Source organism: Prionailurus bengalensis, chromosome A1 (genome assembly GCF_016509475.1).
Source record: "Prionailurus bengalensis isolate Pbe53 chromosome A1, Fcat_Pben_1.1_paternal_pri, whole genome shotgun sequence".
NCBI lineage: Eukaryota > Metazoa > Chordata > Mammalia > Carnivora > Felidae > Prionailurus > Prionailurus bengalensis.
The window spans coordinates 201322251-201347323 of NC_057343.1; the positions used below are offsets into that span (position 1 = coordinate 201322251).

The following is a 25073-nucleotide window of genomic DNA, read 5'->3' on the forward strand; positions in this document are numbered from 1 at the left end:
CCCTAATCCGTATTTCTCATACCACTTGTACAGTTTTCACTCAGTTTTGAGGTTAGGAGGTGATGTAATCTCCTTCCTCCATGATGTTTCTTCTTCTTAGGTTTGTTGACTCTTCACTATAAATATTTAACATCTAGAGGGCTTAGGGATTACAGGGACCACTACGTTGAAGAAGAAAAAGGTACCAAATAAATTTGAGAGGCTTTCAAAGAGAAATGCTCTCAGTTTCCTTTGCCTCATCTCTCTAGAGAATAATGGAAGATCAATGTGATTTCTGGAATTGATCACTTTAAGTTCAGATAGCAGCTCCTTAGTGAAGCCAGGCTGAGTTAAGAGCACCCTCTGTGCACCTACATTCCTCCACATTTATTCCTGCACCTACTGCGGGGCTACAATAGCTTGTTTACTGACTGGCTTTTCTGTACAGGGACTGCGACCTTCTCTACCCACCTCGTATTGCTGGGGGCTAGCAGAGTGCTTGGCACATGGCAGGTACTTAGTAAATGGTTGTCAGAAGAATGAAATGCTTCTCAAAAGAAGAAAGGCAGGAGGCAGAGTCTTTCTCTAGCAGAAGACTCTCCTCTAAGGAGTGAATAACTGAACTTCAAAGCTAAATTTGGGTCTGAATGATGCTGCTGAGAAATTGCCTTGCCCCATATGAAGTTATTTGATAAATAAGAAGGGTTTAAAGCATTCTAAGATCCCACTTTGTCCCTTGTTTCTCAACCCCAACCACCTTCCAATAAGCATTGGTGACAATAAAAGTGGGTAAGAAATAGGAACAGGATGGATCAAACAGGAATGTGGACCCTATGAAAAACTCCTGTTCATGTGACTTTGAACAAGTTACCAACGTTCTCTGGGCCTCAGTTACATCTATATCATGGAGTGAGTGGGTCAGATGATATATAAGGTTCCTCACAGCATTAACCTTTATGATTCTAAATGATTTAGAGGCATGTCCTGCAATTTTTTTTTTTTTTAATTTTAGAGAGAGGGGGTGGGCAGAGGGAGAGAGAATCATAGCTGAGTATAGAGCCCAACTTGGGACTTGACCCCACGGCTCTGGGATCATGACCTGAGCTGAAATCAAGAGTTGGGTGTTCCACCAACTAAGCCACCCAGGTTCCCCCACCCTTTTTTGCAATGTCTTTTCAATCTTCCTCTCCTCCACCTCAAACGCCACCCCCCCCCCCCCCCCCCAGTGACTCACACCACTGCCAACAGTACACTTGGAAAAGAAAAACAAAATACAAATTATGGTCACAGGATCAATGAGGTGAAACACAAGATTAAAATATGTCTTATATTCACAGAGCAATTTTTTACAACAGTGTCAAACAAAAAGTTCTAGTCAATGTTTACACTAGGACTTGATGAAAAATTCCAGACATAAAACTTCTGGAACTTGGACTTGAACTCCGAGGACCTCCCATCTCTGATAAATTTTACAACTAAAATCTATTGGATTAGTTTTCCCTTAAGGAGAATTCATCTTTAAAGTCTGGTTATCTGGAACTGTCATTCTAGGTTTAATAGGTAGCTAAAGATTTTTTTTTTAAGTACCACGGTCTTTTAATAATTTTGGAGGAAAATACTTACGGAAGACACTATATTTCCTTGATTTCTTTGACAGAATACACTGAGTGTAATTCAGTGTTTTCTTCCATATGAACGTCAGTCGCTATGGCATAGTAATGTCCTCAGGTCCCAGTGAGATACTCTAAGCCCTAGACTTTTTTTCTTCTGATGGGGCTTCAGGAGCCACCTGAGCTGTCACCTCCCTGTCAGCTTGGCCACATGTCATCATCTCTCCCTCATATTTAATTTGCTGATTAAAGGCAGGGAAAAATTCCTAATTAATTTTTGCACACCCAAGAGTAGCATAGTTCCTGCTACTTAAGATGCTTAGTAAATGTATAAATAAATGAGTGAATTAACATAGATTTAAAAATGTTTTTAAAAACAAGCTTGCTAAAACTAGGTGTGAGATAATAATAGATGCTAAGTAAAGGCTTGAGGGGCTTGGTTTAATACATACGCTTGCAACAGTTTCTATACACTTTCTGATTCTCATATTCTAGATAGATTGCAATAGGTTGAGTTCCTGGTATTTATGAAGAGATGAAAAATAATTGTGGTAGGTAAATAAAAAACATATAAACTTTGGCCAATAAAATTCAGTGTTATCAAATAGTTTTTCTATTTCTAGGCACATCTGACCTACTCCAAATAGAAAATGAACTGGCATTCTTGCATTTTTTAGGGTATTGCTTGATCAGGCACCTCTTCACACCCACTAGCTATGTGATTTTGGGCAAATGATTTAACCTCCTTTAATTTCAGTTTATCTGAAAATAATGACAAAAATCTTTCCCAGAGGACTCTTAAAATAATTAAATAATTCATTCTAAAGTACTTTACCGTAGACCTGGCCCTTAGTAAACATGTAATACGTTGTCCATTCCTGGATTTGGGACAGTGGAGCCAACCCTGCGCATGGCCAGGCAATGTGTCTGCAAAGACATTTTTCTCTTGTGTTTGCAGCCTAGCAGATATTGCTCTCTCAGGCTTGGGTGTTCTGAACCTAATGTGGCTCCCTAAACTGAAATAAGCTTTAAGTCCTTTAACTCTCCTACTATATAGAAAACAGGCACATTTCTGTTACACTGGTGTTCTAAGTGATGGGATTTTATTTATTTATTTTTATTTATTTTTAATATATGTAATTTATTGTCAAATTGGTTTCCATACAACACCCAGTGCTCATCCCAAAAGATGCCCTCTTCAATGCCCAAGTGATGGGATTTTAAAGTGGGCAATGTTAAAGGCTGAAGAAAGGGAACTGAAGACAGCACTTCAAGTCCCCACAATTTATCATAAATGTCACAATCTTTAGTCACTGGCACCTTTCCTATATTGATACTACTTATTACAGAATTGAAATATTCACTATCAGGACCAAAAACGATAGCCTGAAATTCATTTTCAACCACAGTATTACACACAGAAATAGATTTTCCTCGAGTAAATGCAGGATTTTCACCTCAATTTAAGTGAACAAATTCACAATATCCCAGTTTGCTTCCCAGTGTTATTTATCACAACAGAATATACTGACATGTTTCTTAAAATAGAGAAATTAAATACTGCTATATAAATGGACTATCTTACAAATTATTATACTCAGAAATCTATAAAGCACACTCTAAAACACGGATGAAAATACAGATGGTGATGCTATATATCAAACACCTCCTAAAAAGGAAGAATTCTTGGTATATAAAGAAAAATGACAAATGAGACTTTATCATTTCTACTTCAGCTTAACAAGTATCTTTTGTCAATGCTTTTCTTCTTCATCTAACTAGCTCCTTACTGAAATCGGCCAATTTATTTTTCATTTTTAGAGACATTTACCCACTACCTGAAGACTACGTTAAGTAAGTCCTCAGATGGTTCTTACTAAATTCCAAGACCATTACTATAGATCTTATTTTCCAACATCTTAAGCAACTGCACTGTTGACTTTTGAGTCTCTTCTAAGTAAGGCATCCTTAATACACACAAATATTATACTTGCATCTCAACTCCTTTAGAAACCATTATGAATTTTCAGTGACACTTTTGCACTAAACTTCTAAAGTCCCAGTTGATCAGCAGTACACATAATGTATGAAGAAAATCTCAAAAAGCACTTGTCTAAAATACTAAATCTCTTAGAATCCATACACTGAGGCTCTGCACAAAGCTTAAATATACTGACATCAATATGAAGACAACTTTTATTTAGGGTTCTGAAAACTTCATCTGAAATTGTGATTCATTTTTTAGTTGCCCTTCAAATCCTCACTTTTTGCTCTTCACTACTTGGAAATTCATTTTACTAAAAAATATTTACAAGAAAATTATGGGCAGGTCAAAATCAATTTCTAAAATAAGTATAAGTATAAAAAAATGTTGCAAAATTCATGCCACAGTTCTGCCACTTGTGGCCTTTTTTGCAGGGAGTAAAAGAGGAAGTATAGTGATGGAAATCAAAGATGCCATGTTAGGACAGGAGCCCACGGGCTAAGGGTCCAATAGCAGTAACACTGCTACAAACCTGGCCTGAAAGAGATAGAACTTGGTAATAATTTCTGTGCTATGGTAATCTTGAAAAAAATCTCTTAATAAATTCAACTTTGATCCCCTAACACATCTTTTTTTTTAACTGGAACTTTCATATACTAAATCTGTAAATGAATGTATATTAAGACCCACTTAAAAATCATATACAAAAGTAATTTGGCTTTAGCCCCCAAATTTAGAATTTTTATCTTAAGAAATTTTAAAACTCAACTTCTATGAAATCAACACTTTGGCTCTTCTATGTGTGTATCTCTAGAATACTACAGAGCGCAATAGGAGAAAAAGGATTATTTGACCATATTATTGAAATACAGGAAACACCTCTGCTTTGAATGATTTCAATAGATAATGGAGTCAAGGAGCATTTATTTAAACAGATTAAATATCTATTTGCCTATGCTTTTGTCTCTGGCCTTTTTTTCTTAGCTTTACTAATTTGTTAGCTCACTTTTTTTTTTCTCTCTGATTTCAGGTTTACTTATACGCTGACAAATCCTGTAACATTAACCTCAGCCAACTGCTTTTTCCTGAACTTTAGACCTGTGAGCACAATTAACTAAGGGACCTTCTTAATTAAGGGACTGAATGAATTCATTCATTCATTTACCCCCGAAGTTTTTGAGCCTCTGCTGTCTGTTAGAGAGCATTCTTAGCATTAGAATGAACCTAACAGACAATAGTCTCTGTCCTTATGGAGCTTACATGATAGACGTATAAGAAAACTAAATGAAATAAGCATTATAGAAAAGAATAAGATAAAGAAGGGCTTGGAAGGAAATCTTGGAGATCTTTTTTTTTTTTTTTTTTTTTTTTAAAGACTAGCTTGGAAGACCTCACTGAGATGACATTTTAGCAAAAACCTGAAGGGAGTGAGGATGTGAGCATCCAAGAGCATTTTAGATGTCCTGCAGCCACCTTCTAGATTCAAAACTGAACTGTTTTTCCGTGCAAGCTAGCCTTTCTTCCTAGATTTCCTGTTTTTGTTTTAATTTTGCCATTATTGCTCTTACATTAAAAAAGAAAAAAAAAGTTTGACTTACCCCTACAGTCTACTCTTCAACTCTGAACAACTGCAGCCCATGTCCTTTTGATACTATCTCTTCATATTGCCTACTGACTTCTTTTCCTTCCTTATTTCACAGATTATTGTTACTGTCCTTGTTCACACCAACATTGCTTTCCCTGGGGATTTTTCTACTCTGCATTCTCTTAACCAGTCTTCTTGCCTCTTCCAATTCATCCTTGATACTGCTGAACAGTTACATTTCTGAAATGCAAAGTTTACCATACCATTCTCCCGCCTAAACCTGTCAGTGGTTTCTCATTATTGTCAAACCCACTCTTTATTGTGGCATGGAGGGTCTAATGTGATTAGCACACTTACCCTTCTCCTCCTTCTGATAACCTCTCCAGGTTTCTTCTCACTATTTTACGTAAAGTTACTGGCTCTAGTTCTATAAAGTTCATCCTGAAAATGACCCCTTCCAACACTGTGCCCTCTTACAGTTTCTATGTTACTTTTGTAACAGTGATTTGTTTACATGTTGTCTTTCCTAAACCCAGCTAAGTGCTTGGATCAAAGTAGGCACTAAAAACAAATGGATAAAATTAAATGTATCACCCTCAATGACTGGTGTAATATAAATATAGATGCTCCATTTCTAAGTTCTGACCATAGGCAAAAGGGTTTCTTTCTCCTCAAACCCTCAGAATCACCTCAGAAACCCCTATTCAACATGCAATTCAACATATTCTGGAACTGAACACAAACATTCAATCTTATTTGCTTGGGAAACCATTGGATTTAAAAGCACAATACTTCTTTCCCAACTAACAGCTTTACTTTGGGGAATTCACATATATATAATTCATCTGTGTACTTTTATTTTTAGCAATGAAGAATATTTCAGTTCCAGAAATACATGAATTGCAGAAATTATGAGTCACTTTTGTTAAAGATAATTAGAGGTTAAGAGAACTGGTCACAGGGATTAAAAAAGGAAAATAAAATTAATAACAGAAAATAGGTAGAGATAAAGGAAAATTAGCTTTACAAAGCTAATCTAATGACATCTGGGAGGGAAAAGATCCAACTTGTATGTAAGAGGGTAATGAAAATGAAATCCAGAATCAATAATCCAGACATAAAATTAGCGAAATACTTAACATATAAATGGGGGACCAGGAATAGCAGAATATATATATATATATATACAATATCTAGAGTAAAATGAAACATTCTGCAAACTTATTTATTGTGTCCAAGAGGGGCAGCAAATCTTTGCTTGTAAGTGCCTGATGGTAAAAGGAAATTTACAGTACAAAATTTCATTGAGAGGTATGTTTCCATTTGTAACCAGTTATTCCCTGTTAATGAATAGCAATTAGAATTAAACTACTATATATGATTTCCAAGACTTATCATTCATTTTGCTTTTTAGAGAATAGTAACAAATAAATTATAATTTTTAAATTCTATATGCTATCACTACTTTTTTCACTTCTACAAAGCCCATTTATTTTATTAAGATAAACAAAAAAGTTTTACTGCTTACTACATATACTATCACTATTTTGATAGTTCACCCTATACGTATATGTTTATATTCTTGATAATGGTATAAAATGTAAATTTTAAAAAATAGAAATTTTTGAAGATATTTTAAGCACTTTACAGACAAAAATATATGCTTTTATTTTGAAAAGTCTTATTGATAGTTAGGCTGAATATTGGCCAATTAACTCTCTTGAAAGACCTTGAAACTCAAATGTTTTAAAAACAAAAATAAAAACAAAACAAAACAAAATTCAAATGTTTTTCTCCGTATCTGGCAACCCCAGCCATAGATTTATTGGCACAGGGAGAATAAACTATTGCCTATGTTTATCAGATTGTATTATACACAGTAATCAACTGGAGATGTTAAAATACAGATTGAAACTCACAAGGTCCAGAGTAGGTCCTGGACTCTATTTTCCCACAAGCTCTCAGGGTCCTGGGTCCAGTCTGCTGGTGGTCCATAGACCAATAGCAAGACATGAATCAATGGTTCTCAGCATTGATACCCAATGGAATCACCTGGGGATTAAATCAAAACAAAACAAAACACAACAAAACAAAACATCACTTCTAGGGTGAAGGTTATTTAGCCTGGGATCCAGTCTGGGTATTGAGTTTCAAAAGCTCTCAAGGTCAGGCTAACAACCAGCTAGTTTGAGAACCTATGACCTAAAATGTATTGGTCAGATTTATGGGTAGGTTTTATTTCTCCTGATTTCTATCATTGTAGATAACAGACCTAGGAATAACCAATACTGCATAGATTATGAGAGTAATATATGCCCCAAATCTTTAAATTCTTACTGAGAATATGAGTCATTATCAATCAGACATTAAATAAGACATTAAAAGTCTTAGCAATTTCTTTCTATACTACCAAATGATTCAATAACATGTTTTTCATATATTTTAAAATTAAATATCCACTGACATAATCACAATCCGAATTATTTTTAGATTAGGAGGTAGATATGTAACAATGTAATTTTAAAGTACATGGAGGTGTCTATTCCTAATTACAGATAAAAAAAAAAAAAAAAGCTCACATTAGTCAGAAATTATGAAAAAATCCCAACCTGGGATCTATCCCAGGAGAAAGGCCCAGAGACAAAAAGGACAAGCAACAATTTACTTAGTATCTGTACTTGAAGTAGATACCCATCAGTTGCAAACTGAATTATTATCTTTTCTTTATAGTGACTTTCCTAATTATTTTGCTAAGGCTGAGGTTTGTAAAAGGTCAGGATGCAATTACACTCCAGGGCCCTTCCTAATTCTTAAAAATGCGCATCAAAGATACTTAGTGAAAATAATACTTTAAAGTCAGGTATTTGCAGAAATTCCATCATTACAGTAAAAAGTATTGGACTACAAGTCAGCTACCACATACTACTAAAGATGTGACTTAACCAAACTTTCTGAACAGGTGTTCTCACCCCAACTTAAGGTCTAGGGAAAGTCCAATAAGAATGTGCAAGCACAGACTAATGCCACATAGAAATATAAGACAGCACTATGCATATTTATGATAAGCCAACTAAATACATAGTGTGGTAGCGCAAAGAAATGGGAGTCTAGACTGGGGACTACTTTCAGCTTTGGCACTAATTAGCCACATAACAAGTAAATCACACACTTTAATTGCATTTTAAAAATAAAAATACTTCGAATAGCTTATCTTGAAATCCCTAGCAGGTCAAAGCTCTATGATCCCAAAGTAACTACATGGTCCTCCAAAGCAAATATTAATTGTAACAACAACAACAAAAATTCACCAAGAGCTTAAGAAGTTTCTTAAGAAAAATACCACTTTAAATTTGTTTTCTAGAAAAGTCTACAATTATTTGGCCATCACTTAAAATAGCAAATTTAAAACTTAAAAAAGTGCAGAAAGGGATCATTAAACAGCGCAAGAACACTATGCAGAATTAAGATAAACAGTATAACTGAGGATAATGAAATACCAAACAGCTTTTCCTAAAGAACAAGGGAAAAACATCTGAGATTTTATGATCTATCCCAAAGAATATATAGGTACTCTTATTAAATACACAAAATGCTTTTTGAGTACTGCAAATAACTCACAGTTTCTATATAAATTATCCTATTTAATAAAGATGGTAGTACGTGGAGATTATTTCCTTTTAATTTATTGTTTGGTTTGAATACATGTCCTGCCAATCACACAATACCTAGTGTGACTAAAGACATGAGAAATTCCTGTAAGAATCACAAAGTGCCTTGCAGCTTTCTGCCAGGATGCTAAGGAAATGTAACAATGGAGACACAGATTGTCTAAGTCAGAAGTTCCAATCATTAATCTTCCTCAGAACTGGAATCATCCTCTTGGTCAGAGAGTTCAGGGACAGGGAAGCGGAGAATGGCAGCCACTCCAGTCAACTGACTGAGCTGTTCTCCAGATACATGAAGACTAGAGAATATCCTAACAGTGCCCGCATTCTCTTTCACACTGTCCACCAGCTTCACATATCGGCTCCGTGTGGCTACATCCTGGTGCCTGAAAAGCTCATCACTGATGAGCAATGTGTCGATTGCCATAGCCTCATTGGCCTTCTCTACCTGCTTGAGTCCATAAAAAGCTCGGTCAGGTTCATGTTGTAACATTTTATAGAAGTCATCCAAAGCCTTTACTTCCCCAGCGGCTTTAGTGTCTGAAAGGCGGCTAGCTACAGAAGGGTCACAAAGGGCCTCTTTCAGGGAGTACTTGTGTCCAGAGGAGGCATGTACCTGGAATCACAATTATGAAAGTTAGGCAAAACAATCTTAGAGTACCCATTAATCAGTTTGCAATGACATAAAGCCAAAAGCACTAATAAAACTTTATTAAGTTTGAGAACTTAACGCAAAGTTTACTGTGTAAATACCCTATTTAACAATTCTCTTTTTCATTTCATTAGCTCACTTAAAATCACAGTCCAGTAAACACTTTCTCCTCTTGTACTTTTCCCAGTCCTAAAACCTAAGAGTAGTTTATACAAATCCCTCTGCCCATTCTTAATTACCCTTGGATAAGACTGTTTTACCTGAAGGAATTTGGACCGGTTTTCCAGGAGCACTTTGTTGTCGGTCTTCACTGCTTGTTGAAACATGTAGTCGCAGAACTGCTCCCTCACGAATCCTGGGCTGGCCACCAGGATGCACTTCACAACATCAAAGTTTATGTGGCGCTGGATACCCTGGACCACCTGTTCGTAGAATCGCTCCAAGGCCCGGTCATGCTGGGAACAGTTGCCTTTCCGTTTCCTAGGGATGTTCACCTCCACCTTGGCCCGAGTGAGGGTCATGCTGGGAGTGACTAAGCAGATATGGGCGAGGCCTTCCTGCATGACCACAGCCGCCACATCTGCGCTCCAGGCTGGGTCACAGGCCTGCTCGATGCGCTCCAGAACCACACTGTCCCACTGTTTCTTGGCCAGCGTGAACTGGCGGTTGGGCTCCAGCTCGATGGTGTGGTAAGCCCCCATCTTGACATACTCATTCTCTTGGATGTTGGTCCCCTTAACCCGCAGCTGGCAGGCTTGAGAGTCAAAATCGATGGCCTCCACGCAGAGAGTGAGAGTAGTGCGGACCCGGTTGCTTCCTACGCTGCCCGTGGAGGACTCGGTCTGTACCTTGCGGATGGTGGAGGCACGCAAGCTGTCGCCCACCTGCACTAGATTGTAGGTGTGCCACATGTCCTCAGGTTCTTCGGGGACCAGGGTCACCTGGCCCGCATTGTCTTTCTCAATGTCTTTCCTCACGAGCTTCATGACTTTGGCGGGGATTCGCAGGCAGAACAAGAGGAAATGAGGGGGTACCCGGTGGGAAAGGGGCAGGGAGGGAAAGGGAGTCTAGGCCGGGAAGGGGGCGGGGTCTGGTCCCTATAGCCACTGGCCTGACGGGAAGGAAATACTATAGTACCGACTCGAGCGGCCGAGGGGAACACTTACTCTAGCCCTTCTTTTCTTAGTTTCCGGGCGCACGGCACCACACCGGCGCGAGAGACACCGCAGCAAACGCAGTCTTCTCGGTTCCAGCCGCCAGCACGGACCCAGCAGCTGATGCAATGAGCGCGCGTGCGTAGCCCGCGTCCCGCCTCCCGGCGCACGTTTTACGTCCCCAAAGTGGAGGCGGGGTGGGGGTGGGGAAATCACAGTTCGCGCGGGCGCAGGCGCACTAAGCGTGAAGCGCGTCCGAGGACTAAGCCGACGGAGGAACGGGGTTGGAATCTTTGGTGGCAGGTCGTTTAATGCTGAACTTGGACCTCCTAAGTTTTCTCTTCCACAACTGTTTGTGCAGAATCTGAGGAATATGTAGTTCAAATTATTTTTTTCAGCTGCGTGCAAGTGCCACTGAACACCTTCTCTTCCTCGGGTAAATCCAGTGTTAAAACTTAACTAAAAGTAAAAGGAATTCTCAAAAGTGCAGACTTGGCCCCACGGTCCTAAAATGTGCTCGGCTTTGCACCTGCCTTATCCGCACTCAAGCGCTGCACGCCTTTTGGAGCTGGTATTTCCAGAAGCGGTTTCTAAGAACGACCGGTCACGGTGGGTGTGGGCTCAGAGCAACGTGCCCAGCTGTTTTCTGCGCTTAGTTACCGTGTCTGCATGATCTGACTAACCCAGATGTTAAAGCACTGACCCCACACAGAGAAGAAACCATCCGTGGAATTTACCCCTGGGTGGACCTCTCAGTTGCTTGTCCCGATGTCCTGGGAATCCCAGGTTCCAAAATTGGCAGTCTCCGCTTTCTGCAGCTCAATAGCCCGTGAAATGTTTAGGTTAGGGATTGGGTCGCAAAAGCTTAGGGCGGGATCATCACTGCCAAAGCTGAGAATATGGGAAGTGGAGAAAATCTGATGTAGTAGGACCAACCCGACTGAAAGGTTATGGAATTTATTTTAAAGAAAATCCTTAAGTCACACAGCATTTTTATGGTGTGGGGGTGTTGAGAATTGGGGACTGCTTCTTAACAAGATCAGTAAATAGAAAAAGCCCATCAGATTTTCTTGAGGGTTAAGATGGGGTGGAGAGCAGAGGAGTCCTACCATATATCTTCCCATTCTCTTTCTTAACTTGTGTATGGTACTGAAAGGGAAGCTTGAACTGGTGAGACCAGGATGAAAGAGAGGAATCTGACTCTGGCACAAGTCTTGAATTTCACATCTCAGTTATCTTCCTCAGAGATTCTAAGGGGACACAAAATTCCCCTCTACAGTTCTAGTACAAATTAGAGTCATTGTTTTTGTGGCCTCTCCTCTTCCTCTCTGTTCTTAACCTCCTTTCCCTCTTCCTTTCACACCTTCCTGTCATAGTGAGTGCCCTCACAGTTTCTCACTCAGACTTCCTTCTTCCACTTCCAAGTAAACCCAGTGACTTTTGAGTGAGTAAGGAACTGATCACACTAAAGTGTAAAGATGGCTTGCCTCTCTCCAACGGAGATTTCCTAACTAGGAGAGAGATAAATACTTTGAGTTGCTCCTTGATCACCTTTCTAAGTACAATTTACCTCTCTCTAAAGTCTGCCAAAGATTAAAAACCACAGAATCACAGTGGCAGGCATACCGTAGGACCTTAATAAATGTTAAGTTTTTAATGAAGAGCTATCATTTATTGAATATTCACCAGGTACTTTCCTATATACTCTAATAATCTTCATCTATAAATATTTGTTATCCTCATTTTGTAGATTAAGAAAATGAATTACAGAGACATAAAGAAATGTATTCAAGATCACATAACCAGCTTTTAAATTCAGACATGCTTAACTCTCCATCCTCTCCTCTGTTCAGTGGTGAAAGATTATATATATTATGGATGCTTGAAATCTCTGCAACCATAAGTTATGTGCTGTCATCCACTGCCACTTCCCCTTAATTGTCACCTTTACCAGTTAAAGACCCACAGCTTAGGAAACAACTGAGAGGATTTGAAAGGCATCAGTCCCTTCCTTGCTTCTATTACTTAAAAAAAAAAAAAAAAAAAAAAAAATATATATATATATATATATATTTATATTTATATTCTTCTGCTCAACATACTTTTCCTTCTGCCCAGCCTAGGTCACCATTATAATCCTTGAGAAAAATCCAGTGTTCTACTTAAGGAAAATACGCATATATTTCTACCTTTAAAAACTGTAGGAAACCCACACTGACTGCTAATTCTGTGGTTATTTTAAAGAGTTTATTTAAATTATGAGGCAAACTGCTTTGGGGTGTCTTTTTAAACATAAACTTGCTTCAGTGAACATACTACAAAATTTTTCATAGAATTACTATTTGATCTGAAATAGAATTATTTTTTAGTAACTGGAGCTTACTTTTGAATGATCAGATGTTTTCTCTCAGGCTTTGTGTTGTAACTTAGTATTTCCAGATTAATCATTACATTTTTATTTTGAATTATTTAGAATTCTCATTCCCTACTAATTAAAATCCAATTCTGTGATGTTCAGGGCCTCCATGATTTGGCTTTACAAGCTTTATTTTCCACTTGCCCCCTCCAGCACCCTATATTCCACCACAGGAGTAATTTTTGTTCCCCATACATCCTGGGAACTGTCTACTTTGCTGCCCTTAACTCATGATGTTCTCTATTTAAAATGTCACTGCTTCTCAGTCCTTCCTCCATAAATACTACTTCTTTTTTAAGCCCAGCTTAAATGTTTCCTCACATTTGAAAACCTGCATATGTAAATATTTTTAATATTTTTTAAATGTTTATTTATCTTTGAGAGAGAGACCGAGTGTAAGTGGGGGAGGGGTAGAGAGGGACACACAGAATCCAAAGCAGGCTCCAGGCTCTGGGCTGTGTGCACAGAGGCTGAAGTGGGTCTTGAGCCCTCGAACCGAGACATCATGACCCGAGCTGAAGTCAGACGCTCAACCGACTGAGTCACCCAGGCGCCCCTGAAACCATGCATATAGTAATTGGAATACCTATCTTTTCTTTCTTGTTGAACTCTGAGTAGATTAATCCTTTTACTCCTCCACTGACCCTTGAAAAGTCCCTGGCACATAGTAGGCACTTATACATCAATAATAACCTGAGTGGATCAGATGTGAAGTGTGGCAGCTATATGAACATTATCACAGACAGTTCTTAAGGCATGAAATTGTAATTAATGATAGTTCACTTAACCTAATAATGGTATATAAAAAGTAATTCCTCTTATTTTAAAGCTGCTGTAGTTACAGAAGTTAAGTAATATATAGCAGTATATGGTATTTTCATTTTTTTACCAAAATGTGCAAAATCATGAGAAAAAAACATTTACCTTTGTTACTTTAAATTCTAATTATATATTTATTGGCTTTTTGAAAATAGAAACCTTTATATCAGCAACTTTATATCTATTTTTTCTATTTATATTAATCTCTCTAGAATAAAAAAAAAAAGTTTTCAATTTGTTGTTTTTGATGTAATTCCAGTGTCCCAGAAAGAGAACTGGGCTAGAAGTCAAACATCCTGGATTGTAATTCTTACCCTGTCAATTGTTTTTACTCTTAACTTTTGGCAGCCCTCAGTGTCTTAGAAACTGAAGTTTCTTTTTCTTAAGAATTGAGGGCATTGAATTCAATAATTAAAATTGTCTTAATTGTAAAGATTATGCTGCAAAAAAGTTTAAAAAACTGAAACAGACTGAAACAGTACTCATAATCTCACTCTGTCACATTAATATTCATTTTTGCATAGTACCTTTTGAATTTGATTCTTTCTAAGGCCCACTGTAGTGGTAAAAGATCGATACCAAGTTTCATCCTTGCACACCAAGAGTTGGCAGACAGGAGTCATGATCTTTCTAGTAGGTTATAACAACTTTAGATAAGGCCCCTAACTTACAAACCTGAACTTTTCAGTCTAAATTGTAAGTAAGATTATTGGTCCTGCCTCTCTTATTTGATAACCCTTATAAGATTCTAATGAGATTATGACACTTGTTAACTGTAGAGTTGTATAAACATGTGAGATATATGGTAAATCTCCAAGAATGCCTGACCTGAAGCTAGAAATCTGGATCAGACATAGCAAGGATCAAGGGCTCACTTTAACATGATCATACTCAGTCTTGGAAAAATAACTGGTTCAGTAAAGCTGACTGATGAATAATCTGTTGGGTACCACTATTTATACTAGTATCCCTTCTGCAGGGAAACCTTAGGTCAGTCCTACTGCATGAGTTCATGCACTTCATTGGTGAATTGGATTACAGTCCTTCTTCCCATTATAATAGTATGTTAGAATGCTAGAAATGGTTTGTATGACAGCTGCAGGGCTAATGGGCTCCTGAGGATGGATTTCTTATTTGGATACCCTGGGCTTAGCACAGTATAGGGGCTGTATAATTGTTCTTGTTTCTTGTATTTTTTTGTTTGCAAGACTTAACTTTTTTCTTTTTTTTAATGTTTATTTTTAAGAGAGAGAGAGAAAGAGAAGTGGGGGGGGGGGTGGCGAGGGAAGGCAGAGAGAGAGAGAGACACAGAACCTGAAGCAGGCTCCACTCTTGGTTCGAGCTTACAGCAGTAAACCCAATGAGGGGCTCCAACTCACAAGCCATGAGATCATGACCTGAGCCAAAGTTGGACACTTAACCAAGACTAAGCCACCAGGCATCCCAAGACTTAACTTCCCTGCAATACCTACTAATTTTTTTCCTTCCTCTGCTTACAGCACCATGGAGGCTCTTCCCATCATTGCTTCCTTGCTTGTCTATTGCTTTTTTCAGAGTGTGAACTTCTTTAAGGACAGAGACTACCTTTTATTTGCCTGTGTTCATGAAACTCACCACAGCAACTGTTACATAATCATAGTTATTATATGAAAGAATATGTGATCGTTAGTTCTCCTTTAATACAGAGTTTTTAACTTGTCTATCTTTGGTGTCTTAAAATTATGAAAACATTCTGTTTTATAATGTCACTATAATTTTAAAGAGAAGATTATTCTTAAGGTAAGTTTCTAAAAACCTATTTCAATTTTTGAGATACCCATGCTTCGGTAAGAAAATGATTATTTTAAACACATCATACTGAGGAAAAGATCTTAAAATGTAAATAATATATAATAACAGTTTTATTATGCATGTTTAGAAAATGATCTTTGCAGAGTAAACCAGAGCTCTGATTATGAATATCTAATAATAAATGCAATCATTTACGTAAGGAGAATGTGCTAACCTGGGATTCTACAGAGATGCCCATGTGACCTCCACAAGCAAAGCTAAGAGGACAACTGGGAGAAGTATTCAGCTAATTCAGGCAAAAGGGGAAAAGGGAAAGTTTTCGGTTTGTTTGTCTGTTTGTTTTGAAGGAACTTTTACTCAGTTACTGTCTAAAGTTCCTGTGATTAAAAGCAGTTACTTGCAGTTGTCACAAAATAATATAAAACCTCCTACCAGATAAGCAAAAATCTTATCAACAAAAGCCTCCATGAGGGGTGTGTTTCTGTTTGTAGGTATACCTATACAAGATCATTTTACGAAAAATATAACAATAAAATGTACAATTTTAAAGACTGGTCAGTATCCATGTGTTTTCAAACTTTAGTATTTGGCAAACTAAAATTATACCTAACAAAATGATTTTGAAAGTACACAGTAGGGGGTGTCTGTGTGGCTCAGTTGGTTGAATGTCTGACTTTGGCTCAGGTCATGATCTCACGGTTCATGAGTTCAAGCCCCCCGTGCTGGGCTCTGTGCTGACAGTTCAAACTGGAGCCTGCTTCAGATTCTGTGTCTCCCTGTCTCTCTGCGCCTCCCTTGCTCATGCTGTCTCTCTCTCTCAAAAATAAATAAACATTAAAAAAAAAAGTACACTGTAATTTGTATTAGGAGTATAGGATTTATAATAAAATATGTGGTTCATTAATCTTTTTTATTTAAAACTGTTTTCAATGTTTATTTCATTTTTGAGAGAGAGACAGAGAGAGACAGAGTGCAAGCGGGGGAGGGGCAGAGAGAGAGGGAGACAGAATCCAAAGCAGGCTCCAGGCTCTGAGCTGTCAGCACAGAGCCCTATGTGGGGCTCAAACTCACAAACTGTAAGAACATGACCTGAGCTGAAGTCAGATGCTTACCGACTGAGGTATTCGGGTCCCCCCCATTAATCTTAATCATTTGATGTTCTAATGTGAGTTAGATATCCTATTCAAATTTAAGAATTTGCATTTATTATAGCAGATCCCATATAATTCATGCAAAAAGCGTATGTTGTCACCCCTTTTAATATTTGAATTACAATGATTTTTCAAATTAGATGTCTCATTTGTTGTATTTATAGAGATCTGTTTGGATAAAACAATATTAATGTTTTTGCACATAAAGTAAATTCTTAACACCAACCAGTGCATGTATTTTAATCTCCTTTTAAGACTTACTTGACTTTTTAATCTTCCTTTTAAATTACAGAAGGCATTAGATAAAAATCAAGTCCCTTCATATCTGTGTTAGCCCTAGCGCTAACCACCAATATGACAAAAATTTAGGGTTTGCCAAAACTAGTCATTGATTGTATGCAGCTGGATCAATGTTTACTTTATTGTCACCTTTCTCCTGAGGGAGAGTATTCAGAGGAAGCTCAGTTCTTAGGATCTGGTGAGGCTACTGATGCCAGAGGAGCAATTATCCCTTGCATCAGATAGAAAAGAACTAAGAAGAGGGACAATGTTCATATCTTTGTATCCAGAAGGAGTGTCATTTGTATCCAGGAGTAAGTTTGAAATTTTATGATAAAGTTTTTAAAAATACAACGAAATGATAGAAAATTACCATGTAGATTTACTGTTTGTTATTTTTGTGATTTTCAGATGCACATTTTCCCACTTTTCAACATCTCTGAAACTAGTAGGCATCTAACAATCTAATGATTATAATTGGAATGGCAGCACTTTTATTTCTCAGTAGTGCATAAAATAATGGTGCATCATTCAATCGATGGTGTCTTTTATTCAGTTAGATATAAATGTGGGTAGATATATATATTCCAGGTAAGGACATATGCATCAAAAAGAGACAATCTGATCTTTTAAGTATTTTATGGCTTTGTCTATAGTCTATTCAATAACAGATTTCAAGTGCCTATTATTTTAGATGCTAAGGATAATGAAGAGTCTACCCTCATAGAGCATATAGCAAGCTGGGAAGACAGACAGTCAGATATTTAATTACCCTATCATGTGGTATGTTATAGAAGCACCAGGGGCTTACATGTTTCTGGTAGAGGGCGACCTATATACTCCAGTGGGTTTCTTGGCAATGACATTCATGTGGGGACTTGAGGTTAGCAAGCAGTGTGAGTAACTGCTTATGCAAAGGCCTGGAGACTTCAGAGGAGTTGGCACAACGGAAGAGCTAAAAGAGACTCAATAATCTTGACAGGAATATATTCAGCTCATTTACATCTCTTGATACTCTTCTGTACTTGCTTTGAGAGTGAATACAATTATCCAGTCACGGAGCACTCTGGATAGGCAGTATATTCTGATTTGAGCATTGTGGCAACAATTCCAGATATCTTTCATCTCAATTTTATAACATGAATTCAAATACACTATTTTGTGTTTCATACAACAGAAGGATTGTGTAGGTAAAGAATAGCACTTTGATCCCTAATTTTCTGAATATGTTTTAAACATGAGCTATTTTATGAAGTATTTTAAGGAGAATATGAAAATTTAGCAAGTTCTAAATCTAATGAGAAGTTTTTTGGGGTTCAAGGTGGAGGCACATATGCAAAGGAGCATCCATCTGAGGAAGTAAAATCAATAGTTATCAGCTGTGCCCAAGTTTATGCATCAAAAGAGCATCATGACAGCAGGGACGACAAATAGGCAAACTGGTGAAACGTGAAATATATATATATTTCACTCCTACTCTCAGTGCCTATGTATTAAACAAAAAATGAACAAAAATCCTATGAATGTATTGCTGCCTTTACTGATATCATAATGACTAAAGAGTTTCCCCGTGTTCAGTAATTCCTGACAGTCCACTGTGTGCCACTGGAGGTCATTTCTTTGTTATGAGTAAGTGTCTGATTTCCATGTTCAGCCGTCACCTCACTGGATTTCATATACACACACACACATATATTTTTTTCTTTTTAGAGAGGGGAGGGGTGGGAAGGGAAAGAGGGAGAGAATCCCAAGCAGAGGATTAGACGCAGAGCTAGATTCTACAACTGACCACGAGATCATGACCTTAGCCAAAATCAAGAGTCAGACACTTCTAATGAGCCACTCAGGTGCCTCTGGACTTCATTTTGAATAGGAAATCTTGACTGAAGAAAGTCACAAAGGAAGACACCTTGCTTTTAGGCTAAGTAAAATATTTCTAGGGTGGAGAGACATATAACTCAATTAGGCATCATTCTATATATTCTTAATATCCAGAGATAGTAGTCTTATTTGGGTTATGATTAATGTAGGGTAGACATCATCTCATTTCACTGTATACCTAAAAGTCATGAAAATAACAGACTTGCATCATTGATTAGGTCCTTATGAAAGTCTTTTAGACAGGTATGCTTGGATTTAACATTTAGAGGGTTGAGCAAGAGGGAAATGGAGTTGCATTTAGATAGCCTGTATGGCATATTATCTCAGAGCATGAGATCTGAGATCAGAGATCAAAGCTGAGCATAGGCTTTGCCGTTTACTAGTTGTGTGACTTTGCACAAATTAATCTCTTAGCATTTTGGTTTCTTCATCTCCAATATATGGATAATAGTTCTGAATTTTTTCCTGTTTCTCAGATTAAAATGAAATAATATATGCAACGTTTTTGGCCCAAGGCCTCACACAGAATATGTTCTCAATAAATATGTGCCTTTCAGCATTAAGTTGTGCCAGTTTTTCTCTGTTATTGTATGTCTTGATCTTTTTCCCCTGGAGGTTTAATTCTGCCATTTGGATATGGCCAATGAAAGGTTGGGCAAGAAATGAGAGGGTGGGAGGAAAAGAAGCGGTAATCATTTCCCCTGCTCCCTCCTGGTGGGGCTTCAGTTTGGCCTCTAGCTGCATTCCTCATCCTATGCCCCAGCTCCTGTCCAACAGTCCCTCTCCCATAGCTAGAGTTCACAGTCAACCTGACAATGCTCCCTTTTCATGCCTAGGATTAGTAATGGCTTTTCTTCCCACTGTTACTTCAGATGCTTTCTTCTCATTATTGTTTGTCCTTAGGTGCTCCACCATCTTTTGTCAGTTCCTTTAAATGCCTCTGTAAACAGTCACTTTATTAAACTTTCTTCAGTTAAATCCTTTATATGTGTCACTAGTTTTTGCTGGGACTTTGACATACATAAAATAATAATCTGTTGACAAATCATTTTAAAATATTGTTAAAAGCTAATACAAGACAATTCTTAATCCAACGGGAAGTTTATTGGGATGGTGGTGGTTTGTTGTGGTGATATAAGCCTACATTTGTAAATTTTTTTAATGCTTATTTACTTTTGAGAGACAGAGCATAAGCGGGGAAGGAGCAGAGACAGAAGGAGACACAGAATCAGAAGGAGGCTCCAGGCTCTGAGCTGTCAGCACAGAGTCCTGAACCTTGATATCATGACTTAGGCTGAAGTTGGAAGCTTAACCCACTAAGCCACCCCAGGCCCCCCAAACCCACATTTAGGTAGCCTACCTGGCATATTATTTCACAGCATGAGATTCAAGATCAGAGATCTAAGCTGAGCACAGGCTCAACAGGGGGTGGTGGAGGGAAAGGTGGAGTTCTCTTCCACATGCATAAAACAAGATCATACCCACAGTATCAAAATGAGTGTGAGGATTACGGAGAAGGTAAGGAAATGTGATTGGCTATCATGGGAAGTGTACATTTTGGGGTTTTGGTAGGCAGAATAATGGTCTCCCAAAGATGTCATGTCCTAATCCCTAGAACCTGTGAATGTTACCTTATATGGCACAAAGGACTTGCCATGTGTGATTAAATTAAGGATCTCGAGACAGGGAGATTATCCTGCATTACGTAAGTGGGTCCAATGTAATTAGAAGGATCTTTATAAGAAAGACTCAACAGGGTCAGAGTCAGAGAAAGAAAAGGATGATGAAGCAGTCAGAGAGAAAAATTTGAAGATGCTATACTGCTGGCTTTGAAGATGTAGGATGGACCCACAAGCTAAGGAATGCAGGTGGCCTCTAGAAGCTGGAAAAGGCAAGGAAATGGATTTTCCCTGATAGCCTCCAGAAGACATGTAGCTCTGTCTGCACCTTGATTTTAGCCTAGAGATACTTCTTACAGAACTGTAAGATAGTAAATTTGTTTTATTTTAAACCAATTAATCTGTGGCAATTTGTTACAACAGAAACAGGAAACCAATACGGGCGTAGTAGGAGAGAGAGGGTGCTGGATTAGAGCAGACCCTGAATGGTCAGTTGAGAATTTTGGATTTTATCTGAAGACAATAAAGAACCATCGAAGTATTCTTGTTTGTTTGTTTTACTAAAGACTAAGATATAATGAAAATTACTTATTAGGAAGATAGATTAGAGGTTGGGTTCAGATTGGCAGCAAGAGCACTCTACAGGAGTGTGCACTGGTAGGGATGGTGATGAGACCCCAGGTTAGGTGTGGACTCTGAACTGACGAGAAGTTTCCAGGAAAGCTGACACTATGATGACTCACTGGAAGACCAGCAAAGGAGAGGAAGAAGTCAAATTTCAGATCCTTGTAAAATGGGCATATTATAGCACATATGAGGAACTGACTGATTCTGACACAATAAATTCTAATTTAAATATGATTGAATTTTAGGTACATGAACATATACACATACACAAAAAAGGACTTAAGTATTATAATTTAGAAATACCTAGGGGCGCCTGGGTGGCTCAGTCACTTAAGCGTCTGACTTCAGCTCAGGTCACGATCTTGCGGTCCGTGAGTTCGAGCCCCGTGTCGGGCTCTGTGCTGACAGCTCAGAGCCCAGAGCCTGCTTTGGATTCTGTGTCTCCCTCTCTCTCTGCCCCCCCCCCCGCCCCGCTCATGCTCTGTCTCTCTCTCTCTCTGTCAAAAATAAATAAACTTTAAAAAACATTTTAGAAATATCTATATGTTATTCTTCTTTAAGTCCCTTTCTGCCTTAATATGCCTTACCAAAAATTGCAGAAAACCCACAGCATGCAACTTGTGACTGTTTTAGGCATGGGTAAATAAAGCAGTTAAACCTAAAAGATCTTCAGTATATGAAATCATAACTTTTTGACCTCTATTTTTTTAAAGTTTCATTTTAAAATTTATTTATTTTGAGAGAGAGAGAGAGAGAGAGAGAGAGAGAGAGAGAGAGAGATGTGAGCAGGGGAGGGGCAGAGAGAGCGAGGGAGAAAGAAAATCCCAAGCAGGCTCCAGGTGCAGAGGCTGAGAACAGGGCTGAAACTCACAAACAGTGAGATCATGGATCATGACCTGAGTTGAAATCAAGAGTCAGCTGCTTAACCTACTGAGCCACCCAGGGCCCTCATTCTTTTTTTTTTTTTTTTTTTGGCGGAGGGGGGATGCGCAAACTTCATTTGATCCTTTCTGCACTACTGACTGCCTTTTTGGTAACTTGAAAAAGGTACAACTTGAATAGTCAGACAACTTCAGATTTTACACAACAACAAAAGGCAAACAACCTCTAAAAAGTTTGAGCTGGAGAGACATCACATAGGTCAAGTAAGTGTACAGGGCAGTGACAGTAGCTGGTAAGTTAAACCATTCACTGGCTGTAAAGCTGTTCAGAAGTCTCTACTGTTTGGATTACTGGACACTTCCTGAGTAGTAGAAAATGTTTGGATGAAAAGTCAGTAGCTCATAATTAACTCTCTTAATACCACCTCGCTATGTAAAAAGTTTTGCTTACTAATAATCCATTTCTCAGAGATCTTCATAAGAGGTAACCAGGCTTGAACATCCAAATCAGGGTAAACTGGCCAGGTAATTCCCGTTTTTAATGGCAAAATGCTGAATTAACTAGTACTCAGAAGCATGCCAGCAAAAAAGACACTGAACACTGAATATTGATGATATGCTAAACCCAACCATTAACCAAACCATTAATCAGGTCACTTTCTTTCCAGTTTTCACCACTACAACTTCTCCCCTCAGTCAGTAACTGGTAAAAAAGATCTGACTGTGGGTTAATCATTTGGAAAATCTTAGGAATGATATGATTCAACATTTTTCTGAATTGGATATAACTTTGTATTTCCAGTGTTTTTTTTAAGTCCTCATGAAAAATACCTTTTATACACACGTAACAATACTATACTTTGCATTAAAAAATGGTCTGCTCTGTGACAGTTACAGAGTAAAGGCTCTCTATCCCTTTCTCCATTTCAAAAAGTTCCTCCTCATCCTTGACAGCAACAAAATGCAAAAATGCCCACCCTTGAGTAACCTGAGGGTAGGAACTTTGCATATAAATCAGGCGCCCTCTAGTTTCTTCCCTCCCGAGGAGGGGGGTTAGGAGGGGAAAGGCCATTCAGTAAAGTCCTAAAATACAGTGTAAACTGTCAAAACAAGTCTGTAGAGTCGCATCTACCTTGTCAAGTTTTCAGCGCTGTCTCCCTGCTACCACCGAGGGGGAAGGTTTTGAAACACATCAAAACGAGTAACGAAAACGAAACGCAGAAACTCCTTTCTGTACTCAGACCTGCCCAGACTACCTGAGCGCCCCAAACTGGACCAGCGCTCCATCCACCCCTCTGGGCCGGAGCTCTCCGTCTCCCTCTACCCAACAACCACAACAAGCCCGGAGCCCCGCGCGCAGATGCCCAGAGACAAGCAGGGTCGCTCACCGGTGAGGAGCCAGCAGCGGGCGACAGCCAGCCCTGGGGTGGCTTGGCGTCGGGGGGCCATGGCCCGAGAGCCCGCAGAGCCCGGGGACGCGCTGGATCGGCGGGCAGGACTCGGCGGGACTGGGAACGGAGCCGCGCGCTCAGGGCCACTCTACCGCCGCAGGTCTGCGTCCGGCCCCGGCCAGTCGCGGCGCGCAGAAGCCGAAGAGTGAATTTCCTGTGTTTTGGACGAATGCCTCTGAGTCCTCTCCACGCTCCTCATATCCCAGACTTACTGCCCCATCGCCCGCCCCTTCGCGTGCTCGGTTTCTGAAATCCCACTGGCAGTCTCCCAGGCTCTGTCCGAGACATGGACAAATAAAGCCAGCTTCGCGGGTTCGTGTTTAGGCTAAAGTCCACCAGCTACAAAGCAAACCTTAAAGGGATATCTGCCTTTCATTGAGAGGGTGATGCCGCCCTCCGGCTAACTCCCTACGGTGGCAGGAAGGCGGGCGAGGGCTGGACCTTCGGAGGGTGTCGCCAGTGCAGTGGCCCCGCCTTCACACCCCTAACTTCTCCCCTGGGTCTGCTCCGGGAGAGTACTTTCAACGTGCCCGGGCTTCTCGGCCCTTAAGGGGAGGCTGCTTCCCTGGGGCCCGATTGCGCAGAAGGAATTCGACGGTCGCTGAGAGTGAGCAGGTCTGGTCTCCCCACCTCGCTTCCTGCGGACACTTGAACTTCGCCGTGCTGTGGTCTGGCACTAAGCGTGTGGATGTGGGAGGGGAGGGGGCGTCTACTCCCGCGCGCCCCCACTGAAAGGGTTTTGCTTTCGCTTATGGAGGGTTTGCTTCGTTTGATCGTGGTTAAACGGTGGTTGCAGATAAACTTTTCTTTGGGAAGACTGATAAGTTGGAGAAAAGGAGAAGGAAACAAGAATGGGAGAAAAAAGAAAAGAAACAAATGCAAGAGGGAAGAGGGAGGTTAAAGAAGGGAGGAAGACAGTCTCTTCAGAAACGGTATGTGTGTGGGCTATTTTGTTTAAGTTGAATGAGAATGTTTGTACACTGGGAACTGAATCTAATAAAGAACCGGGGGACTGTCTTATTTCTTCTTGCTGAAGACTTTTATAACTAGGAGTGCGTTAAATCATGTTCATGGTACTCCATCCTCTCCCCCTCCCACTACTCCAGGGAACTAAAAATTGGGAAGTTAAGTTGACGGGTCAAAACGCTGGAGAATGTTACCCCACCCTGGTAGACCCAGGCCAGTAAAAGCACTTAAGAATTTGCAATGATTCCCTTGCTTATCCTGTGAGTTGTACAGCCTCCCTGTTAGCCACATCCACATGTTAGCTTCACTTGCTTTTTTTTTTTTTTTTTTTTTTTTTAAAGCTGCCATGTCTTAATGGTTTTGAGAATTTCAAAGAAAGGGAAGGAGTGGATGAGTGGATTTGTGTTTACACCTGGTGCCTGGAATCCATTCTATTCCATTCCATTCAATTCAAAGCAGCTACCAATTGAGTATCTCTCTCTAGCAGGACTAGGGCTAGGCAGGACTAGAGTGCCACCCAAAGGAGGACTCTGCCTAGGACACAATACAGGTGACAGTATAGG

General features: G+C 39.3%; 2 protein-coding genes across 2 annotated transcripts in view; both read right to left on the minus strand.

The window, feature by feature from the left end:
* Positions 1–24195, minus strand: part of ITGA1 (integrin subunit alpha 1) — a 159815-nt gene extending 135620 nt beyond the window's left edge. The window contains exon 1 of the mRNA XM_043598743.1: positions 23482–24195. Within this exon, the coding sequence (XP_043454678.1) occupies positions 23482–23542 (61 nt within the window). The 5' untranslated portion in view covers positions 23543–24195. The remainder of the gene's footprint in view (positions 1–23481) is intronic.
* Positions 1276–10993, minus strand: PELO (pelota mRNA surveillance and ribosome rescue factor). Its single transcript, XM_043598755.1, has 2 exons — positions 9736–10993; positions 1276–9439 (listed from the first exon to the last, which is right to left on the minus strand). Exons 1-2 carry the CDS (start codon positions 10459–10461, stop codon positions 9008–9010), a joined length of 1158 nt encoding a protein of 385 aa, XP_043454690.1. The 5' UTR covers positions 10462–10993; the 3' UTR covers positions 1276–9007.
* Positions 24196–25073: the final 878 nt, after the last annotated feature.

Bases quoted from the DNA above. Each gene is read 5' to 3' on its own strand.
- PELO (XM_043598755.1), bottom strand. From the start codon at position 10,461: ATGAAGCTCGTGAGGAAAGACATTGAGAAAGACAATGCGGGCCAGGTG. The intron at 9,440-9,735 runs GTAAAACAGTCT...TTGTGATTCCAG, and splicing joins ACCGGTCCAAATTCCTTCAG to GTACATGCCTCCTCTGGACA.